Source organism: Pleurodeles waltl, chromosome 1_1, assembly GCF_031143425.1.
Source record: "Pleurodeles waltl isolate 20211129_DDA chromosome 1_1, aPleWal1.hap1.20221129, whole genome shotgun sequence".
In the NCBI taxonomy this organism is placed as follows: Eukaryota; Metazoa; Chordata; class Amphibia; order Caudata; family Salamandridae; genus Pleurodeles; species Pleurodeles waltl.
The window spans coordinates 941,807,550-941,828,906 of NC_090436.1; the positions used below are offsets into that span (position 1 = coordinate 941,807,550).

Here is a 21,357-nt window from a genome sequence, read left to right on the forward strand (position 1 = left end):
ACTGCTACAGGCTCCCGGGGAGGCGGGTGGGCGCATGTGAATCTGCAGCGACTAATGCCACGAACAGATGTACACTGGGTAAGTGACATTTTCAGTTCGGTGGCATGTGTAGCTGCAGATACACATGCTGTGCATAGACTAGTAAGCAGTTATCTCCCCAAAAGCGGTGGCTCAGCCTGTAGGAGTGGAAGTAGTTTGAAATAAAGTTCTTAGTACGGCTTGACCTACTGTGGCTTGTTGTGCGGATAGCACGTCTACACAGTAGTGCTTAGTAAATGTGTGAGGCGTAGACCATGTGGCTGCCTTACATATTTCGTTCATTGGGATATTTCCTAGGAAGGCCATGGTAGCGCCTTTCTTTCTGGTTGAGTGTGCCTTTGGTGTAATGGGCAGCTCTCTCTTTGCTTTAAGGTAGCAGATTTGGATACACTTAACTATCCATCTGGCTATACCCTGTTTTGATATTGGGTTTCCTGTATGAGGTTTTTGAAATGCAATAAACAGTTGTTTTGTTTTTCTAATTAGTTTTGTTCTGTCAATGTAGTACATTAGTGCTCTTCTGATGTCTAATGTATGTAGTGCCCTTTCATCTACTGAGTCTGGCTGTGGAAAGAACACTGGTAGTTCTACTGTTTGATTTAAGTGGAACAGTGAAATAACTTTTGGTAAAAATTTAGGATTAGTTCTTAGAACTACCTTATTTTTGTGTATTTGAATAAAAGGTTCCTGTATAGTAAACGCTTGAATTTCGCTTACTCTTCTTAGAGAAGTAATGGCAACGAGAAATGCAACCTTCCACGTTAAGAATTGCATTTCGCAAGAATGCATGGGTTCGAAAGGTGGACCCATGAGTCTTGTTAAGACGATGTTGAGGTTCCATGAAGGAACAGGTGGTGTTCTTGGTGGTATAATTCTTTTAAGGCCTTCCATAAACGCTTTAATGACAGGTATCCTAAATAGTGAAGTTGAATGGGTAATCTGCAGGTATGCAGAAATTGCCGCGAGGTGTATCTTTATGGAAGAGAAGGCCAGATTTGATTTCTGCAAATGTAGTAAGTATCCTACTACATCCTTTGGAGATGCATGTAATGGTTGAACTTGATTACTATGGCAGTAGCAAACAAACCTTTTCCATTTAATTGCATAGCAGTGTCTAGTGGATGGCCTTCTAGCTTGTTTTATGACCTCCATACATTCTTGGGTGAGGTTTAAATGTCCGAATTCTAGGATTTCAGGAGCCAGATTGCTAGATTCAGCGATGCTGGGTTTGGATGCCTGATCTGTTGTTTGTGTTGTGTTAGCAGATCTGGCCTGTTGGGTAGCTTGACATGGGGTACTACTGACATGTCTAGTAGTGTTGTGTACCAGGGTTGTCTTGCCCATGTTGGTGCTATTAGTATGAGTTTGAGTTTGTTTTGACTCAATTTGTTTACCAGATATGGAAGGAGAGGGAGAGGGGGAAAAGCGTATGCAAATATCCCTGACCAATTCATCCATAGAGCATTGCCTTGAGACTGCCTGTGTGGGTACCTGGATGCGAAGTTTTGGCATTTTGCGTTCTCCTTTGTTGCAAATAGGTCTATTTGAGGTGTTCCCCAAATGTGGAAGTAAGTGTTTAGAATTTGGGGGTTAATCTCCCATTCGTGGACTTGTTGGTGATCTCGAGAGAGGTTGTCTGCTAGTTGATTCTGGATCCCTGGAATAAACTGTGCTATTAGGCGAATGTGGTTGTGAATCGCCCATTGCCATATCTTTTGTGCCAGGAGGCACAGCTGTGTTGAGTGTGTTCCCCCCTGTTTGTTTAGATAATACATTGTTGTCATGTTGTCTGTTTTGACAAGAATGTATTTGTGGGTTATGATGGGTTGAAATGCTTTGAACGCTAGGAATACTGCTAACAATTCGAGGTGATTTATATGCAACTTTGTTTGATGTACGTCCCATTGTCCTTGGATGCTGTGTTGATTGAGGTGTGCTCCCCACCCTGTCATGGAAGCATCTGTTGTTATCACGTATTGTGGCACTGGGTCTTGGAAAGGCCCCCCTTTGTTTAAATTTATACTGTTCCACCATAGAAGCGAGATGTATGTTTGGCGGTCTATCAACACCAGATCTAGAAGGTGACCCTGTGCCTGTGACCATTGCGATGCTAGGCACTGTTGTAAGGGCCTCATGTGCAGTCTTGCGTTTGGGACAATGGCTATGCATGAAGACATCATGCCTAGGAGTTTTAATACCATCTTTGCATGTATTTTTTGTGTCGGATACATGGCTTGTATAACCTTGTAAAAATTTTGAACCCTTTGTGGACTTGGAGTGGCTATCCCCTTTGTTGTGTTGATTGTCGCTCCTAAGTATTGCTGTGTTTTGCACGGCAGAATGTGTGATTTTGCATAGTTGATGGAGAAACCGAGTTTGTAGAGGGTTTGTATGACATACTCTGTGTGGTGTGAACACTTTGTTAGGGAGTTGGTTTTGATTAGCCAATCGTCTAGGTAGGGGAACACGTGTATTTGCTGCCTTCTGATATGTGCAGCTACTACTGCTAGGCATTTTATAAATACTCTTGGTGCGGTTGTTATACCGAACGGCAAAACTTTGAATTGGTAATGTATTCCCTTGAATACGAACCTTAGGTATTTCCTGTGCGAGGGATGTATCGGTATGTGGAAATACGCGTCCTTTAGATCTAAGGTTGTCATATAGTCTTGTTGTTTTAGCAGTGGTAATACGTTTTGTAGCGTGACCATGTGAAAGTGTTCCGATTTGATGTAGATGTTTAGTGTTCTGAGATCTAAGATTGGTCTCAGTGTTTTGTCTTTTTTTGGTATTAGAAAGTACAGTGAGTAAACTCCTGTGTTCCTTTGTGTACGTGGTACAAGTTCTATTGCGTCCTTTTGCAGTAATGCCTGAACTTCTAATTCCAGAAGGTCTAAATGCTGTTTTGACATGTTTTGTGTTTTTGGTGGGACATTTGGAGGGATTTGGAGAAATTCTATGCAATAACCATGTTGGATAATTGCTAAGACCCAAGTGTCTGTTGTTATCTCCTCCCAAGCTTTGTAAAATTGGCTTAGTTTTCCCCCCCACTGGTGTTGTGTGAAGGGGTTGAGTGACTTGTGAGTCACTGTTTGGTTGTAGGGGTTTTGGGACCTTGAAATTTTCCCCGGTTCCTAGGGAATTGTCCCCCTCTGTACTGGCCCCGAAAGCCTCCCCTTTGGTACTGTCCCTGGTAGGTAGACGGTGTTGATTGTGAGGTGCTGGCTTGTGTGGCTTGACCCCGAAACCCCCCTCTGAAGGGTGTTCTGCGAAATGTGCCAAAAGTGCCTCTGACCTGCGGGGAATAGAGTGCGCCCATGGCCTTGGCTGTGTCAGTGTCCTTTTTCAATTTCTCAATTGCCGTGTCCACATCGGGTCCAAATAATTGTTGTTCGTTGAACGGCATATTGAGCACTGCCTGTTGGATCTCCGGTTTAAACCCGGATGTGCGCAACCATGCGTGCCTTCTTATGGTTACTGCGGTATTTATTGTTCTTTCAGCTGTATCCGCTGCATCCATAGAGGAGCGTATTTGGTTATTAGAGATATTTTGTCCCTCCTCAACTACTTGTTTTGCCCGTTTCTGTAATTCTTTGGGCAGATGCTCGATGAGATGCTGCATCTCATCCCAATGGGCTCTGTCATATCGCGCTAGGAGCGCCTGAGAGTTCGCGATGCGCCACTGGTTTGCAGCTTGTACAGCAACCCTTTTTCCAGCTGCGTCGAACTTGCGGCTCTCTTTGTCCGGAGGTGGGGCGTCGCCTGATGTGTGCGAGTTGGCTCTCTTGCGAGCTGCCCCTACTACAACTGAATCTGGTGGCAGTTGTGATGTGAGAAAAGCAGGGTCCGTGGGCGGTGCTTCATATTTTTTTTCCACCCGTGGAGTTATCGCTCTGCTTTTGACAGGTTCTTTAAAGATCTGTTTTGCGTGCCTTAGCATTCCCGGGAGCGTAGGCAGGCTTTGATAGGTGCTATGGGTGGAGGAGAGGGTGTTGAAAAGGAAGTCATCCTCGACAGGTTCTGAGTGTAACGACACGTTATGGAACTCTGCTGCCCTAGCTACCACCTGTGCATACGCTGTGCTGTCCTCAGGTGGTGAGGGCTTGGTAGGGTACGACTCAGGACTATTGTCTGATACTGGGGCGTCGTATAGGTCCCAAGCGTCCTGGTCATCTTGGCTCATTGTGGTATGAGCTGGTGAATGTGACGGAGTTTGTGCCGGTGATGTATGAGTTACAGGTGGAGGAGAGGGTGGTGGAGTTACTTTCTTCACCACTTTTGCTTGTGGTGTTTGTTCTTGTGTTTGGAACTCGAGTCTCCTTTTCCTCCTGATTGGGGGAAGAGTGCTGATCTTCCCTGTCCCACTCTGTATGAAGATCCGCTTCTGGGTGTGGTCTACGTCAGTGGTTTGTAACTTTTCTTCAAATCTGTGTTTGCGCATTTGAGAGGACAGTGATTGTTCCTCTGAATACGAGCTGGCAGTCGGTTCGGTTGCTGGGTGTTTTGGCACCGAAACTGTGTCTTTGCTTTTTTTCGGCTCCGAGGAGAATTTTCTCTTTTTTGTAGTCGAGCCTTCTCGGCGTCGATCATCCTCAGTGCCGCTGTCTCTGCGTCGAGCAGCTTCGGTTCCGCTGTCTCGGCGTCGACCCTTTTCGGCAGCACTTTCTCGGTCCCGAGATTGCTGCGTGCCTGTGTCTCGACCCGAGTCGGACGATCTCGGCACCGGTTCGCCCTTTTTCGGTGCCGATGGACGGTCACCTATTTTATGGGTTGAGCCATGGCCTGTTGGCAGTGGCGTCCCCTGGGCCTTGTCTGTTTTCCCTTGTGGTGCTTGTTTCGACGTCTTACTCACGGTTTCTTCGCTGTCGAATTCCTCCGAGTCCGATTCATGGATGGAGAAGGCTTCCTCTTCTTCTCCTTGTTCCTCGAACCCTCGTTGTCCTGTCGGCGTGGACGCCATTTGCAACCTTCTGGCTCTTCGGTCACGGAGCGTCTTTCGGGACCGAAACGCACGACAGGCCTCACACGTTTCTTCCTTGTGCTCGGGCGACAGGCACAAGTTACAGACCAAATGTTGGTCTGTATATGGGTATTTGTTGTGGCATTTAGGACAGAATCGGAACGGGGTCCGTTCCATCGGTGTCGATGTTATACGCGGTCGGGCCGACCAGGCCCCGATGGGGGGTCGAAGTTACCCCGAAGGGCTACCGGAGCTCTTCACGATTCGGTGTCGATTCTATCTAACCCGATACCGAACGAAACAATACCGACGCAGTTTTCCGAAGTTTTGACTATCTTTCCGTCCCGAAACCCGGAGCGAAAAGGAACACGTCCGAACCCGATGGCGGAAAAAAAACAATCGAAGATGGAATCGACGCCCATGCGCAATGGAAACAAAGGAGGAGGAGTCCCTCGGTCTCGTGACTCGAAAAGACTTCTTCGAAGAAAAACAACTTGTAACACTCCGACCCAACACCAGACGGCGGACTATGCACAGCATGTGTATCTGCAGCTACACATGCCACCGAACCTGCAATGTTAACCATTCCAGTCACCAAAATCACTGTTATAGCTCACTTAACGCATTTTGGTAAATGTTGGAGGTTTGCTGAGCAAGCTGATTCCTCAAACTCAATCTTATGCGACATGTGATTTTGTACAAGTTCCATTCAGTTTGGGTTTGAAGGTCCAAGGCGTTACTATTGAGGTTTGGTTCTGTTCATTTTCCTTTCCCTTAATCAGAAACAACTGAACTTGAAAGACCTTTAGCCAATGAAAACAAAGTCCAAAGCCTCAAAAATAAAAAACATCCAAATATATATGCCAAACTTTATTCAATTACGCTGTGCTATCATTAAGAAACGGTTCACATTTGATGCTCAGTTCATTCCCCTCAACCTTGACTCTCCTCCATCCATTGGCGAAGTTTGGTAATTAGGTGATCTGTACAACCACCTTGAGATTAATAATAAAACTGACAATGAAACTGAAAATCCTTCTCTCGCCATTTGAAGCCCACCGGTGGAACAGGGATTCACCTTTATAGCCACTTCGAGGATATTTTTGAGAAACAGATGGTTCTCCTGGAGCATTCTCCATATGAGCCCCTATCATTTCCCATTTCACCACGATCAAAGCAACACCATATTGTTCTGCGGTTAAATGCAGAGACTGATACATGGTGGAGTTGCCTTCTGCCAACTTTGCTCGGTACCACTGAACACCACCACCCTCTTAAACCACCTCTTACCATTGGGTGCATATCATGGAAATCTCAGTGAGTACAGCAAAGTTGAGATGGAAAGGCATGGATTTGGATGCCCTCCTGCATCATAGACTGTGAGGATGTTGTGAAACAGATAATGAGCTTCCTTAAGGGGACATTATAGGCTGCTACTTTGGCTGCTGTTAAGTCAACTGCTGTTATGGCAGCACAGGAGAATTAGAAGCAGGAAAATGAATGAAGGAGAAAAAGGGAGGAAGAGGGAGACAGGAAGAGCAGGGGATCAAAGAGTTGGGCGAGCCACAGGAGGAGAGAAAGATGTGGCAGGAAGCAGTAGGTACTGATGGCACTGGATCTGAAGGGCAGATGCAAGGCCCAGAATGCAGGTCACATATCGCCACCACTGCTTGTGGATGTAAGATGTAATCAGACTGCAAAGAAGACTAAAGATGGGAAGCAGCACTACTTCCTGCCCCCCAAAAAAACATCATCTTCTTGGGCATGCCGATATTTCAAGGCTCCATAGGGGCTGTTGACCATGAAGGCTGAAACAGTGATCAGTATTCATGGCAGGAGATCAGTACAATGGTGCAAGAATTCTGCATTATTCTGGATGAGTGGAAGGGTATGAGGCCTCCAAATCCCTTAACCAAAGCCAGTGTGTCAGAGAAATTGCATACAGATATTATATAAGAAACAGACAATTGAATACTTGATGCATAAGCATATTATTAAATGTAAAAGAAAACATGATATGAAAGAGATATTTGTGGGAAACTGACTGTGCCAACATGTCTTGGCTATTTCTCTATCTTAGCGTGATCTTTTTTGGCTATCACATGACATTGGTATAAAATACCATTAAAGAAGAGGTCATGTGGGGTGCACATTCTGTGATACATTGAAAGAAAAATGTTTTAATTTCTTCGTACAAATAAATAGTTGTTATAATATTAAAAATATGGAAATTCAAACCATTTTTTTTTCATAATCCCATTTTGAAGATAAATTGTTAAAACATTGCTTAGTGATTAACCCTAGATGGTTAGGTAATGAAACCTGAATTAACCATATAATATACATTGCTGCAGCTTGTTGTTTCAAACTAATATTAATAATGCTGTGTAAAATAATGATTTTAGATGTTGTGAATGTAAGTTACCAAAATGTATAAGTTTTCTTTTAGCAGAATTTCATTACAATAATATTGTGTGACGTACTTCATTAAGGTTTTTTTTAACCACTGGAGCCTTCCTAGAGAGTGTTATAAATTAATATTACATCCGGCTTAGTCTTCAATTTGTTTCCTTCTATCAAGCCCTCTTGCTGATGGATGTTTTAGAGTGACCTCTGGCACTTTTGACTCCAGTACCTACTAGTTAGTTTCTTGATTGTTATTGTCATCATATGTGGCCCAGATCACCCTCACCATGGAGGGAGTGGAGGCAGGTCGTATTATAATAAGGTCTACAAGATTGCACTGCTAGATGAGCCTTGGATAGTGAAATCGAAAGCTTGGTATGTCTGATTATTCAGAAAATGTTGTCTTCAGAGGTTCTGAAGACTGAGTGTTCCTTCACTTTCACATTTGAGGCGAACTATCATACAACGAGCACCCGCCTTAGCCACCCACATATGATAGTAAAAAATATATCACATCAGCACATCACAATATGTTTTACTTTCCTTTCAGTCCTCTCTACAAAATGTATATACACCCACTGTATTTGATAATCCAGTGGCATAGATTGGCATTGCAAATGTAGCATGCCCTCATCTGGCTGTAACCCCAGAAAGTCGTAGACAATTCATTCAGTGTTGCATGTAGAAGAAATGGCTGCAGTATGCAGGCTCAAAAGTGATGGCGCTGGTATTAGCTCCACATGTTATGACCTGCTTGTCTTTGTCCTGGATAGAATCAATGGGGAACACACTATCGCTGCTTTTGTAGTTAAGGGACTCAAATCATGTCACAAGATCATCGGGTTATAGGAATAGGACATGGAATCATTCTAACTACACAGGAGAGTTGTATCCCAGCCAAAATACCTTTTCAGTTTCTGGGCTGGTGTGCTGGCTATTCTATGACTCAATAGACACTTGCAATGACATCGGCAATACCACACCCACTGCTTTGGAACTCTGTTACCCCTTCTGTATAGATGACTGAAAACCACCTGACATTAAAAAATGTCTTAACTCTGTCCTATTCTGTATGGTTTTCTTATGTATCTAATCAGGGGCAGGTGTGAGTTTCTGGGCTTCCAGGTCTCTGAAGCAGGAGACAATAGCATATAGCATGTAAATAATCTACCAATATTTTATTATATCATTCATAAAGATCTGTACTGAAGTCACTGTGGTCCATCTAATAGGCATCCTCAATAGTGTGAGGATTCAGCACTTTATTTTCTACAATCAAAAGCTGTATGCTTATTCAGCTGAAAGCAAAACATATATAAATATGACCATACCTTAAAAGTTAGGCCTATGAACTCACCGCCCCGGGCGACGTGAATGTGAAAAAGAAAAAATCAGAACTCACGTTCCTTCCCGAGGGAGCAATAAAGGATTCCATTCCCCATCGCCTCTGGAGGAAAAGAGAAAGAGAGGAAAGAGTAGGAGAAATTGCAGAGATAGAAACAAAAGACTGAAAAAAGACTGATGAACATTTTCCTTGTGCAGATTTAGGATGAAGGTCAGTGCTACTAATGGGCCTATACAAATGTTAAAATAACACAAAGCATAATTTTCAAATGTGTGTCTGATATCTTACAAAATTGATCCTTGAGGTTGGGTGGTTCAAGGAAGAATAATATCTAATTTTATAGCATAAAGCTGGGCTTCCCAAACAAAAAATACAACTCCTCTGACTGCAGTGTGTGTTACATTTTTCAGATAGATGGTTAAATTATGTTGCTGTTTTTCATATTCAGAACTGCCTTTAGTAATTTTGCAAGTAATACCAAAATGGGTTACTCTTCTAGTACTTGGACATCCTCCTAGATAAGTTTATTGTATATGAAGACAATATGACATTAAGCTTCTCCATAATGAACTGTTTGGTACAGCCCCATCCCATACAGGAATAAAGTAATACAATTTCTGGGATTATGTGAGGCAATATTTCAGATACAGTGCTGGACATTTAGACAATGTCAAAAGCTGGTTTATGTTGAATTTGTTTTTCCAGTATGGAACAAATTTCAATGTTACTATGATGCACAGATGTGCCTGGCAACAGACCTGAACATATTTCTCTGTGCTTTGATGAAGGAGGCTGGCCTGGTTTGTAGTGGGTACTCTAGGTACTTACACCTTACACCAGGTCCAGTTATCCCTTATTAGTGAAATGTAGTCAGTCTTCTAGCAGCTTAGGCTGTCTAGTGGTAGCTGTAGCAGAGCAGCTTAGGCTGAACTAGGAGACATGCAAAGCTCCTGCAATACCACCATAGTTACACAGTACGTATACACAATAAAAGACAATACTCCGTGTTACCAAAAATAAAGGTACTTTATTTTAGTGACACAAGGCCAAAAATATCCTAGAGGCAATACTCCTTCAGAAGGTAAGAATAATAAACAACATATACACTACAGACCAAAATCAGGTAAGTAAACAGTCACAGAATAGTGCAACCAATTGAAAATACAGTAGAATGCAATAGGAAGCAATAGGCCTAGGTGCAACACAAACCATATACTAAGAAAGTGGAATGCGAATCACAAATTCCACCCTAGGCAAGTGTAGTGTGTAGAGGGGCGCTGGGAGTGTAAGAAAACCACAAAGGTGAGGAAAATAACCCCCCCCCAACCCAGGAAAGTAGGAGTAAAGTACTGCAAGTTTCCTCAGGACACACTACAAGTCGTGATAAGAGTTATTGCAAGAACCAAACAAGACTGCAAGCAACAAATTGTGGGTTCCTGGACCTGAAGACATGTGAAGAGAGGAGACCAAATCCAGAAGTCGCAGAAGGTTCCAGGAAGGACAGGAGCCCCTGCCAACCTAGAAGGTGGTATAAAAGAGGATTCTCCGGTTGGAAGAAGTCTGCAGAAGAGCACCAAAGAAGATGGCTGCAGGTTCCTGCATGATGCAAAGGATGTCCCACATAGAGATGTTGGACACAGGCGAGTTGCAGTGCTGGATTCGTCCAACAAGCCTTGGTTCAAGCAATGTCGCAGTTTGTGTCAAAATAGCGCTGCCTGGACCCAGGAGGGACCTGTGGGCCTCAACTCAGAATGAGGAGGCAGAGGGGGCTCCCAACACTGGAGGGAACCCAAAGATGACCAGGTAGCACCCACGGGAGTTCCAGGACACGGGGACAAAGAAGGTGCAAATTGCGGTTGCTGCAGCACTACAAAAGAGGGTCCCAAGGGCCGGAGAACAATTCAGTGAGTTGAGCATTGCAGGATGGAGAGCTGGGGATCTGGGCCTCACTGTGCACGAAGGATTCTTGCAAATAGTGCACAGAGGCCTCGGGAGCTGAAGATGACGTGGTGCACAGGGGTACTGTTGCAAACCAGGAAGGCAAGCTCTTACCTCTGCCATATTTGGACAGCTGGACCTTAGGACAGTCTGGGTCAAAGGGGTCCACCACCTGTGTTCCAGGGAGCATGCTCCTCGCCAGAAGAGGAGTCCCAGAGAACCGGTCGTCATCTTAGAAAGAGCCGGCTGGAGCAGGGAAGTGCCTCCGTCACTCCACTGGAGATTTCTTCTGTCCTTCTGGTGCAGGGTGAAGAAAGGGAGTCCTCAGAGTGTGCACACCTTGGAAACTGTTGCAGTTGCTGGCTGGAGCTGAAGTTGCAGAGTCACAGTAGCCTTCTTGGATACTTTGTTGCAATTACAGCGGTTCCTGGAGCAGTCTGCAGTTGATTCAACGGTCAGAGGATGAAGCAGGAGTTGGAGAGGATTTCTGGTGGAATCTTGCAAGTTGCATCTGAAGAGGAACCCACAGGAGAGACCCTAAATAGCCCTGAGAGGGGGATTGGCTACCTAACCAGGTATGCACCTATCAGGAGGGGTCTCTGACCTCACCTGCTGGCACTGGCCACTCAAAGATCTCCAGAGTGTCCACACACCTTGGAAAACAAGATGGCTAATGCTAGGGACACACTGGAGGAGCTCTGGGCACCACCCCTGGGGTGGTGATGGACAGGGGAGTGGTCACTCACATTTCCTTTGTCCAGTTTCTCATCAGAGCAGGGACTGGGGGTCCCTAAACCGGTGTAGATTGGCTTATGTAAGGAGGGCACCATCTGTGCCCTTCAAAGCATTTACAGGGGCTCTGGGAGGCTCCCCCTCCCAAGCCTGTAACACCTATTTCCAAAAGGAGAGGGTGTAACACGCTCCTCCCAAAGGAAATGCTGTGTTCTGCCTTCCTGGGACTGAGCTGCCCAGACCCCAGGAGTGCAGAACCATGTCTGTGAGGTGCCAGTAGCTGTAGCTGCAGTGCAAGCCTCAGAGAGCTGGTTTGGCAGTACTGGGGGTCCACGGTGGAGCCCCCAGGATGCATGGGATTGGCCCCCAATGCCAGATTTAGAATGGGGGGACAATTCAATGATCTTAGACACCTTACATGGACATATTCAGAGTTACCATTGTGAAGCTACATATAGGTATTAACCTATTTGTAGTACACGTGTGTAATGGTATCCCCGCACTCTCAGAGTCCGTGGAATTGGGCCTGGACAGCGTGGGGGCACCTTTGCTAGTGCAAGGGTGCCCTCACACTTAGTAACTTTGCACCTAGCCATCAGTAAATGAAGGTTAGACATATAGGTGACTTATAAGTTACTTAAGTGCAGTGAAAAATGGCTGTGAAATAGTATGTGCACTATTTCACGCAGGCTGCAGTGGCAGTCCTGTGAAATGGTTTGTCTGAGTTCCTTATGGGTGGCAAAAGAAATGCTGCAGCCCACAAGGGTCTCCTGGAACCCCAATGCCCTAGGTACCTAGGTACCATATACTAGGGATTTATAAGGGAGGGATCCAGTGTGCCAATTGGAACTGGACTATGAAGTGACTAAACTATAGTAACTAATTTGGAAGCACTGAAATTCTGGTTAGCAGAACTTCTGTGACCCAGTTTAGCACTACTGACAACACACACATTAGGCCACAAACTATGTGCACTGGGGTCCTGGCTAGCAGGATCCCAGTGAGACAGGCAAAAGACACTGAAAAATAGGGTTTTAACTATGAGCACTGGGGTCCTGGCTAGCAAGATCCCAATGAGACAGTAAAAACACACTGACATACACTCACAAACAGGCAAAAAGTGGGGGTAACCATGCTAGAAAGAGGCCCCTTTCTCACATTTGATCTCTTTCAGACCACAATGATCTACATCTAACCCTTTTCTATGCAGGCTGTGGACATTCTAATACCTGGGAAATAGAAAACTGTGGGATTTGGTCAAGCAGCACTAGGATCACCCAGGATTTAGAGAAACTGAGAATATTATGGTAGGTTCATTACCCTGTAACTGAATTGTAGCTGAAGACAGATGGTCTTAATGCGATCCCTCCAACCTTTCAAGTGCTGTATATGGTTTGAATAGCCAGGTGACCTGATGCCAACTGTTACTGCCTGAGCCTACATGCATTAGCCAGGTGCTAAATTCACTTTTTGACCTCAAAGAAGCTCTCTGAACCTGCAGATTAAACCAGGGACATGAAGCTTGGCTGCCTTGCTGGAGAATCAGGGCCAAACCCAAGGACAGAGGAAAACATGGATGTTGCTCTTGATGTGGTCTAAAATTTAGTAGGGTCCCTCATGTCACAAAAGTCATTAGTATTGGACAGTTTATTGCTTATGTCAATCAAAGCACTAATGGTTTGAACGTGGAAATTTCACTGACACCTTTTTATTACTGTGCATTCACATACATTGCAGAGTTTGACGTAGGTGCTATTTGAATTAAATCACATGCTAGAAGGATTGAAGTGATATTATCATGTAATTTAGACTCTAGACTAACAAATTGGATTAAAACAATATGAATTTCTAATGATTAATGAATTAAACATGTGTGCAAAACTGAGAGAACTTCTCTGTTATATCTAATAAAATGCATTAACAAAGTTTTCCTTGTTTAAAATGAAATGTATTCTCAATATTAATGAAGTTTATTAATTTTGAATGATTACGTTTGCAATTTATACGTGTTTTATTAAAATGTATTAATTGAATGTATTGCTGTAATTCCCTTGTGTTAACCTAAGTGAGGCCTGGTAAGCTTGTATTTCGTAACTGTGCAGGAAATGCTGGCTCATTCCTTAACATGAGTTTTCTTTAAGATTTTGTTCCCATGAGAAGACTAGATTTTAGTAACATACCCTATTGTTTAGACATAGAGAGAATGTATTGTATACAATTGTTTCAAACTTATGTGGAGTCACACAGATGGAAGATGTTCTCACGACAGACTTGGGAAACTATGTAGATATTGCAGATGGGAGTCATGCAATTGATTTCTATTGGATGATGCCCCTTCAATATAAATTGGACTGATACCTTTGGCCAATCAAAATGCCTTATAAACTTTAATATATCGATGACCAGTTGGCCTTTGGTCAGATCTCCGAAGTTCCAGAATCCTTGCTGATGAAGAACACCCCATGCTGTGTCCCTTTGGAAAGGTATCTTCCTCTCTTAGTTTGCCCCTTTGAAATGCCCCTTTGAGACTTAGAAATCTTTCTTCCACTTCCCTTCAGAAGACTCTTGATTGAGCTTCTGACATGCTGACACTTTCCCTTATTAATTGTCTTTTGCCTACCTTAGCTAGTAGCTTTCAGTCCGAGATCATCTTTTTCCAAATCATTTTTTACCTTTTTGCGCTTTTTGTTTTTTGCCCGCATGTGTTCTGCCCCACGCATGTATTTCCCTGATCTGATTAGTAGTAGAGATTCTCCGTGCCCAGTCTAAATTACGACTCTACTACGTAAAATCCTGAGCAGCGCTTAATTTCTGTATCACAGATATTCCTTGTGATGTTATGTATTGTTCTTCTTGAATGCTTAGTTTTGTTAATGTTAGTTCGCTTGAACCTATTTCATCACCTTGGGAAACCCTTAGGCGACTATGCATGTTTATAACTTTGTTTTGGGAATTGTCTATATGACTATGAGCTTAAGTTTGTAATACATCAGTCATGGTGTGTAACTTAATTTGCTTTGTATTGGAATTGTGTTAGTGGTTCTACCCCACCCTATAGTGAGTCCAGAGATTCATCAACCTCGAAGGACATTGATTCCTCCAAAGGATGAAAAGTACAAGTTACTTATCTCCAGTAACGATATATCTGGTAGAGACATATTCTAGTTGCAGATTCCTCACCTTAGAATTTTACCCCAGGTGTCAGACTGGATCCGACGATTTTTGTTTTCGAGCAATACCCTTGCGCTTAGGTAGGTGGCACTGGTTGACTCCGTGGGCATTATTGGCATTGTAGTCGCCGTGATGACGTTGAAAGTAGAACATAGACGATGCCTCAGTGCAGTGACGTCAGTTTCTTTTTACGACTTTCCACGCCAAAGCGCAGAGCCGTGAAGAACACCAAGATTGGTTCACCAGAGCTAAGGCCCTGAATGGGGAGCCCTGTCCCTTGAAATCAGTTCGCAAGCGGGGAGGATGGGTGGGCGGTAAGGAATCTGCAACTAGAATATGTCTCTACCAGATATATCATTACTGAAGGTAAGTAACTTGTACATCTGATAGAGACTTCTAGTTGCAGATTCCTCCCCTTGGAATCAATACCCAAGCAATGCCATCCTCAGAGGTGAGCTGTGAACCAAGATCATACTAGAAAGTCCTTCAGGACCGAAAGACCAAAGTAGCCGACCCGACGGACCTGACTGTCCTGGCAGTAATGTTTAGTAAACGTGTGTAAGGATGTCCATGTAGCTGCCTGGCAGATATCCATGACAGGAATTCCACGTGCTAATGCAGTGGAATCAGCAGTCGCTCAGCTGGAAGAAGCGTGCAAGCCCTCAGGGGGTTGCTTCTTGTCCAAAGCATAGCATATCTTGATGCAAAGAAATACCCATCGAGTAGAGACGTTTCTGCACTGCCTGTCCTTTCTTCGCACACACATATCCAACAAGGAGATGATAGTCCACCCAGAAATCTTTAGTACGATTGAGATAGAACGCCAATGCTCTTTTTGGATCCAGATGGTGGAGTCTCTCCTCCACATGAGTAGGATGTGGAGGTGTGTAAAAAGTAGGCAAGGTGGTGGAATGGCCTACATTAAAAAGGTGTAATGACCTTGGGAAAGAAGAAAGCCTTAGTGTGTAACAGCACTTTGTCAGGGTGGCTTTGAAGAAAGAGCCAGAAGCTCATTCACTCTGCGAGCAGAAGTGATGGCTACAAGAAAAACTGTTTTGACAGTAAGGAGCCATAATGGACAATTGTGCATCGACTGAAAGGGAGTACACATTAAGAAAGTAAGTACAAGATTGAGGTCCCATTGAGGCATGATAAATTGAATGGGAGGAAACATGTCAACACCAGGACAGTGCACGCTCTACGGGCATCTAGAATGCAAAAACCCAACACTCGCAAGATAATGTAATTTATGCATTGTGATGATATGTTATTGTTTAACCTTTTGCATTGCAGAATTCCATCCAAAAGATTCATTTTTAAGGTGCTTATAAATACTGTACATTTGCAATGTATTGCTGCAGACATTCAGAGTGTGTTAGGGTGTGGTCCCTTTCCAGGGCCTTCTAGAGACTTTCCTTGCAACATGCCTGGGTGTGGTTCTAGGCTGGGCCAAGACTCTATAAAAGAGAGTCAGCCCAACTTCCAGTGCTCACTATTCAGAGGTCCCGGTGCAGAGCAGCAGCTTCTTCCTGAGCTCCTGTCCCGGAGGCCTATTTGGATTTTCCAGTCTTCTGCACTCATCTCTCATTGGTGATCACTGTTTCCAGGCGGTAAGACGGTGTTTGGACATTTCCCAACACCGTAATTGAGAATTTTCATATTCTTGACTTTAATTCTTAAATGAATAACAGATTACTTGTGCGCTGCCATTGTTTGACATTTGTATGGTGGTTTGCAAATAGGGAGGACGCGCAATTTATTCCATAAAGATTTGACTTCGTTATTACATTGTTGTTCATTGTGCGCTGATATTTCTTGACATTTACATGATGTTTTACTAGTTGGCAAGACGTGCAACTCGTTTCATGAGCATTTAACTTTGTTGTTCATTGCGCGCTACCTTTTCTTGACATTTACATGGTGGCATTCAAATCGGCGAAACGCGCAATTCACTTCTCGTGTGTAATTCATGCTGTTCATTGTGCGCTACCATTTTCTGGCATTTACATGGTGGCATTCGAATCGGCAACACACGCGATTCTTTCCTTGAGTGTTTTTTCATGTTATTCATTGTGCGCTACCATTTCTTGGCATTTGCATGGTGGCATTTGAATTGACAAGACGCGCAATTCTTTCCCTGAGTGCTTTTCATGTTGTTCATTGTGCGCTACCTTTTCTTGGCATTTGTATGGTGGCATTTGAATCGGCAAGACGCGCAATTCTTTCCTCGTGTATAAATAATGTAAATTACTGTGCGCTACTATTCTAAGACATTTTCTTGGTAGCATTTCAAGTTGACACGCTGCGTGATTTATTCCTTGAATCTACGTTGTGTGATTTCATGGTGCACATTCCTTTATGGTGTTTAATACTCATATAAAAATCTGCAATGTGCGCAATTCACTTCCCAATGTTTTTTCTGAGAAGAACACAACATACCAATACCAGAGTTCTAGATGTAATGCTGTGTGTTACTGATATGTATTCTTAAAAGGAGATTCATATGGTTGTTTAGAAATTGCTCAGAGTGTATCCTGATTCTCATGCTAAAGAAAGTATTCGAATCTGAAAGTCCTATTTAACTTTTCCTGTTTCCTCCTTAGGTATTCGGTCATCTTAAGCCTAGTCAGTTTTAGGACTATTCTAGGCTTGTTCATGTTTTTGGGAAAAAAGACGAATCTTAGAGTTGTAGCATGGTACTGAATTCATGAGATGTAATTTTGATGTTGTGTTTTAACCTTTTGCTTCCTACAGGTCTCCTTCCCAGCTGTTCCCGTCCTAATCCCCTTTTCCCCACTTGGACTCTCTTAGACTCTGTGATAAATCTAATCAGAGTATTGGAGCTGTCTTGTGGTGGAAGTGTTGGGAACGTGCACAGACCCCGAGGATCTGGTGACTCTGACAGAATAGTGAGCCCACAAATTATTATCCTCCTGGTTTGTGTATGTTCTCAGCATGGCCACACTGGACGAGCTAGTCAAGGCTATCACCCAGCTCCAGTCAGAAGTGGTATCATCAAAGGATTTGACAAATAGTCTAGCTGAGAGTCAGTTACAGAATAAGGTTGAGAAGAAAGAACAGAGTCCCACAGGTATGTCTTGGCCAGGTACTTCTTCTCAGACTTCTGGAGGTAATCCGACTAACATTTTCCCTCAATGTTCCTTCAGCCATTCCTTTAGCTCCCCCAGAACGCTTCTCAGGTGATCCCTTGAAAGCGCAATCTTTTCTGGTTCAAGTGGAACTTCACTTCGCCTGCAGACCACATACTTTCCCCGATGCCCAGTCTAAAGTAGCTTTCTTGTTGTCATATCTCTCTGGAGATGCAGCTACCTGGGCTATTCCTCTTGTGCGTAAAAATAGTCCCCTGTTGTACAACTGGAAAAATGTTGTTCGTGAATTTGAGAGAGTTTTCGATCGTAGAACTGTAACACAGTCAGCAGATCGTGAATTATTAGACTTACGCCAAGGGAATCAGGACTTAGTGTCATATTTAGCCAATTTTAATCGGCTGGTCGCTGTGACATCCTGGCCTGAAGAAAAACAAGCGACCTTGTTTTACAGGGGGCTCAAAGAGGAGCTAAAAGACATCTTAGCACAAATCGACTCACAACCTGCAAACGGTCAAGATTTAATAAACCTTGTCTTGAGGCTTGATCATTGTTTAAATGAACGAAAAGGAACGCGTAAAAAGACTGAAAAACATTCCTGGCATGCTCATGATAACAAAGACTCAAGAACTCCGAGAGAAAGAACGTCGGAACCAGTGGAAATTGGAACCATCAGGAGACCTTTGACCAAAGATGAAAAGGACCTACGCAGAAAAAATGGGCAATGTCTCTATTGTGGGCGGAAAGGTCATTTCGTCAAAGATTGTCCAATCAAAACAAAGAGCAAGCGAGGCCCAGTTCAGAAAGTTGCAACCAATGCGTCAGTCGAGTCGGAAAATCTAAAGCACCCAAGTTGCAGAGAAGGGTTGCTCTTGGGTGTCACCGTGGATCCTTCACAATCCAAACATCTAAAATTGGAAATAAGAGTTCAGGTCAAGAAAAAGACCTATTTCTAGAAGGCTCTAGTCGACTCTGGGGCTACCGGAAACTTTGTTGTCGCCCAATTGGTTTGTGCATGGGGATCCCATGTATTGAAAAGAATACCCCGGAAACCATCCAGGCAGTTGATGGAAAACTCTTGACTGGAGGTCCGATAACTCTTCAGACTGTCCCCTAGACAATAATTTGTGAAGGTAAAAATCAAAGAAAGAAACATAAAGAGGAACTCATCCTTGACGTGATCCATGCTCCCCAGTATGGGATCATCCTTGGCTTGCCATGGTTAACTCATCACAATCCAGAGATTAATTGGGCAGAACGAAAGATCGTGTTCTCATCAGTGCTATGTAAAGAACATTGTCTCCAAAGGACGCAAGAATCGGAAGTTCACCATTCTTACATAGCTACTGCCGCAGAGAAAGAAGTTCAGTTGCCCAAACAGTATTCGTCTTATGAAGATGTATTTGATGAGAAGAAAGCAGAGAACTTACCTCCTCATAGATCTTATGACTGTCAAATTGATCTAGTCCCAGGGGGGATACTTCCCAACTGTCGTGTGTATGCCCTGTCAGAACATGAAAATCAACATTTACGAAAATACTTGGATCAATTCTTAGAGAATGGTTTCATCCGCCCCTCTAAGTCTCCCACAGCTTCTCCTTTGTTTTTTGTTACAAAAGCGAACGGAGAGCTTCGAGCTTGTATCGACTATAGGGGCTTGAATAAAATCACCATCAAGAACAAATATCCTTTGCCTCTAATTCCGGTCTTACTTGAACAAGTAAAATAAGCAAAAATCTACACGAAGCTTGATCTTCGAGGTGCTTACCATTTGGTCAGAATGAGAGAGGGTGACGAATGGAAAACGGCATTCAAAACAAGATATGGCCTTTTTGAATACACCGTCATGCCTTTTGGTCTGTGCAATGCTCCAGCAGCATTTCAATTTTTCTTAAATGACGTTCTTAGAGAGTACCTCGATATCTTTGCCATAGTTTACATCGATGACATTTTGATCTACTCAGACAATGAGAATGAACATGTTCAACATGTCAAGAAAATGTTGGCAGCCCTTCGTAAACACCATTTATATTGCAAGCTAACCAAGTGTGAGTTTCATGTTAGCACAGTTGAGTTTTTAGGGGTTATCCTTACCCCTCAAGGTATGGTGATGGCAGAAAGGAAAGTAAAAGCTGTATCTGAATGGCCCATCCCAAAGACTGTTCGTGATGTACAATGTTTCCTGGGCTTTGCAAATTTTTACCGGAGGTTCATCAATCATTTCTCCCAGACAGTGGCTCCAATTACTAAGTTATTAAGAAAGAAAGAAAAATTTGTATGGTCCCCAGAAGCAGACCAAGCCTTTTCAACTTTGAAAGAAGCTTTCTTCACTGCCCCAGTCTTGACTCATCCAGATGCGGATCGACCTTTCATAGTGGAAGCTGATGCTTCAGATGTGGCGATAGGAGCAGTCTTGTCACAACGAAACAAAGACACTGGTCAGCTTCATCCTGTAGCTTACATGTCTCGGAAGTTGAACGAAGCCGAACAGAACTATGTCATTGCTGAAAAAGAGCTTCTGGCGATTCGTGACGCCTTTAAAGAATGGAGACATCATTTGTTAGGAGCTAAATATACTGTCACAGTATATACTGATCATCGCAATCTTCAATTCATGAGTTCTGCCAGACTTTTGACTCCTCGGCAATTACGCTGGATGCTGTTTTTTGCCGAGTTTGATTTTGTGGTAACCTTCCGGCCTGGTAAAGATAATCGCAAAGCTGAATCTTTGTCCCGCCAAGAGTCTACCACATTGCCTGCAGTTCAAACCTCCAGAGCTATCATTGCTCCTGACAAGGTCCTATGTATCATAAAAACAGAAGATTTCTTTGAAGACATCCGCAATTCATTCACTGTTGAAAAATAGCAGGCGTGGGCCCAAGCAGATCCGAAAAGATCAATCAAGCAAGGATTACCCTTTCACGATGCTCGTTTGTTCGTGCCCACTACCAAACTTGGCAAGATAGTGTTTCATTGGTTGCATGTTATACCTACAGCAGGTCACCCTGGTACTCCTAAAACTCTTGAATTAATCCAACGCTATTTTTGGTGGCCTACCTTAACAAAGGATGTAAAAACAATGGTAAACAACTGCGAAGTCTGTGCTCGCACTAAAACAAGTCATTCAAAACCGAAAGTGTTGTTACACCCACTCCCAACCCCAAGTCGTCCGTGGGAACACATCTCTTTAGACTTTATTACAGGTCTGCCAGTGGTTCAACAGCATTCAGTAATGCTGGTGGTAGTAGATAGTCTCACGAAATATGGACATTTCATTGCCTGTAAGAAATTACCCACCTCTAGTGAACTGGCAACTATCTTACTGAATAGAGTGGTTCGTTATCATGGACTGCCAAAAGTGATCCTCTCCGATCGGGGATTGCAATTTGCCTCCAACTTCTGGAAGACATGGTGTAAAACACTCCAAGTGACATCTACCCTATCTACTAGCCACCATCCTCAAACAGATGGTCAAACGGAGAGACTAAATCAGACTTTGAAGCAATACCTACGTGCTTACGCTGAAAAAAGCACTTAATTCATGGAAATCAATGCTCGGGTTAGCTGAGTTAGCCTACTACAACTCCTTCCACACTTCTACTGGCGTTACACCCTTCTTTGGTTTGTTTGGCTATCATCCTGACACCTTGCCCATCACA

General features: G+C 43.6%; 1 protein-coding gene across 8 annotated transcripts in view; it reads right to left on the bottom strand.

Annotated features, from left to right (window-relative positions):
- Positions 1-21,357, bottom strand: part of PDE5A (phosphodiesterase 5A) — a 639,000-nt gene that overhangs the window by 195,354 nt on the left and 422,289 nt on the right. For 4 of the 8 annotated variants that reach the window (XM_069230180.1, XM_069230176.1, XM_069230174.1 and 1 more), the window contains exon 8: positions 8,808-8,852. The exons of the other annotated variants lie outside the window; for them this stretch is intronic. In XM_069230180.1, coding sequence (XP_069086281.1) covers positions 8,808-8,852 — 45 coding nt within the window. The remainder of the gene's footprint in view (positions 1-8,807; positions 8,853-21,357) is intronic. 8 annotated transcript variants of the gene reach the window in all.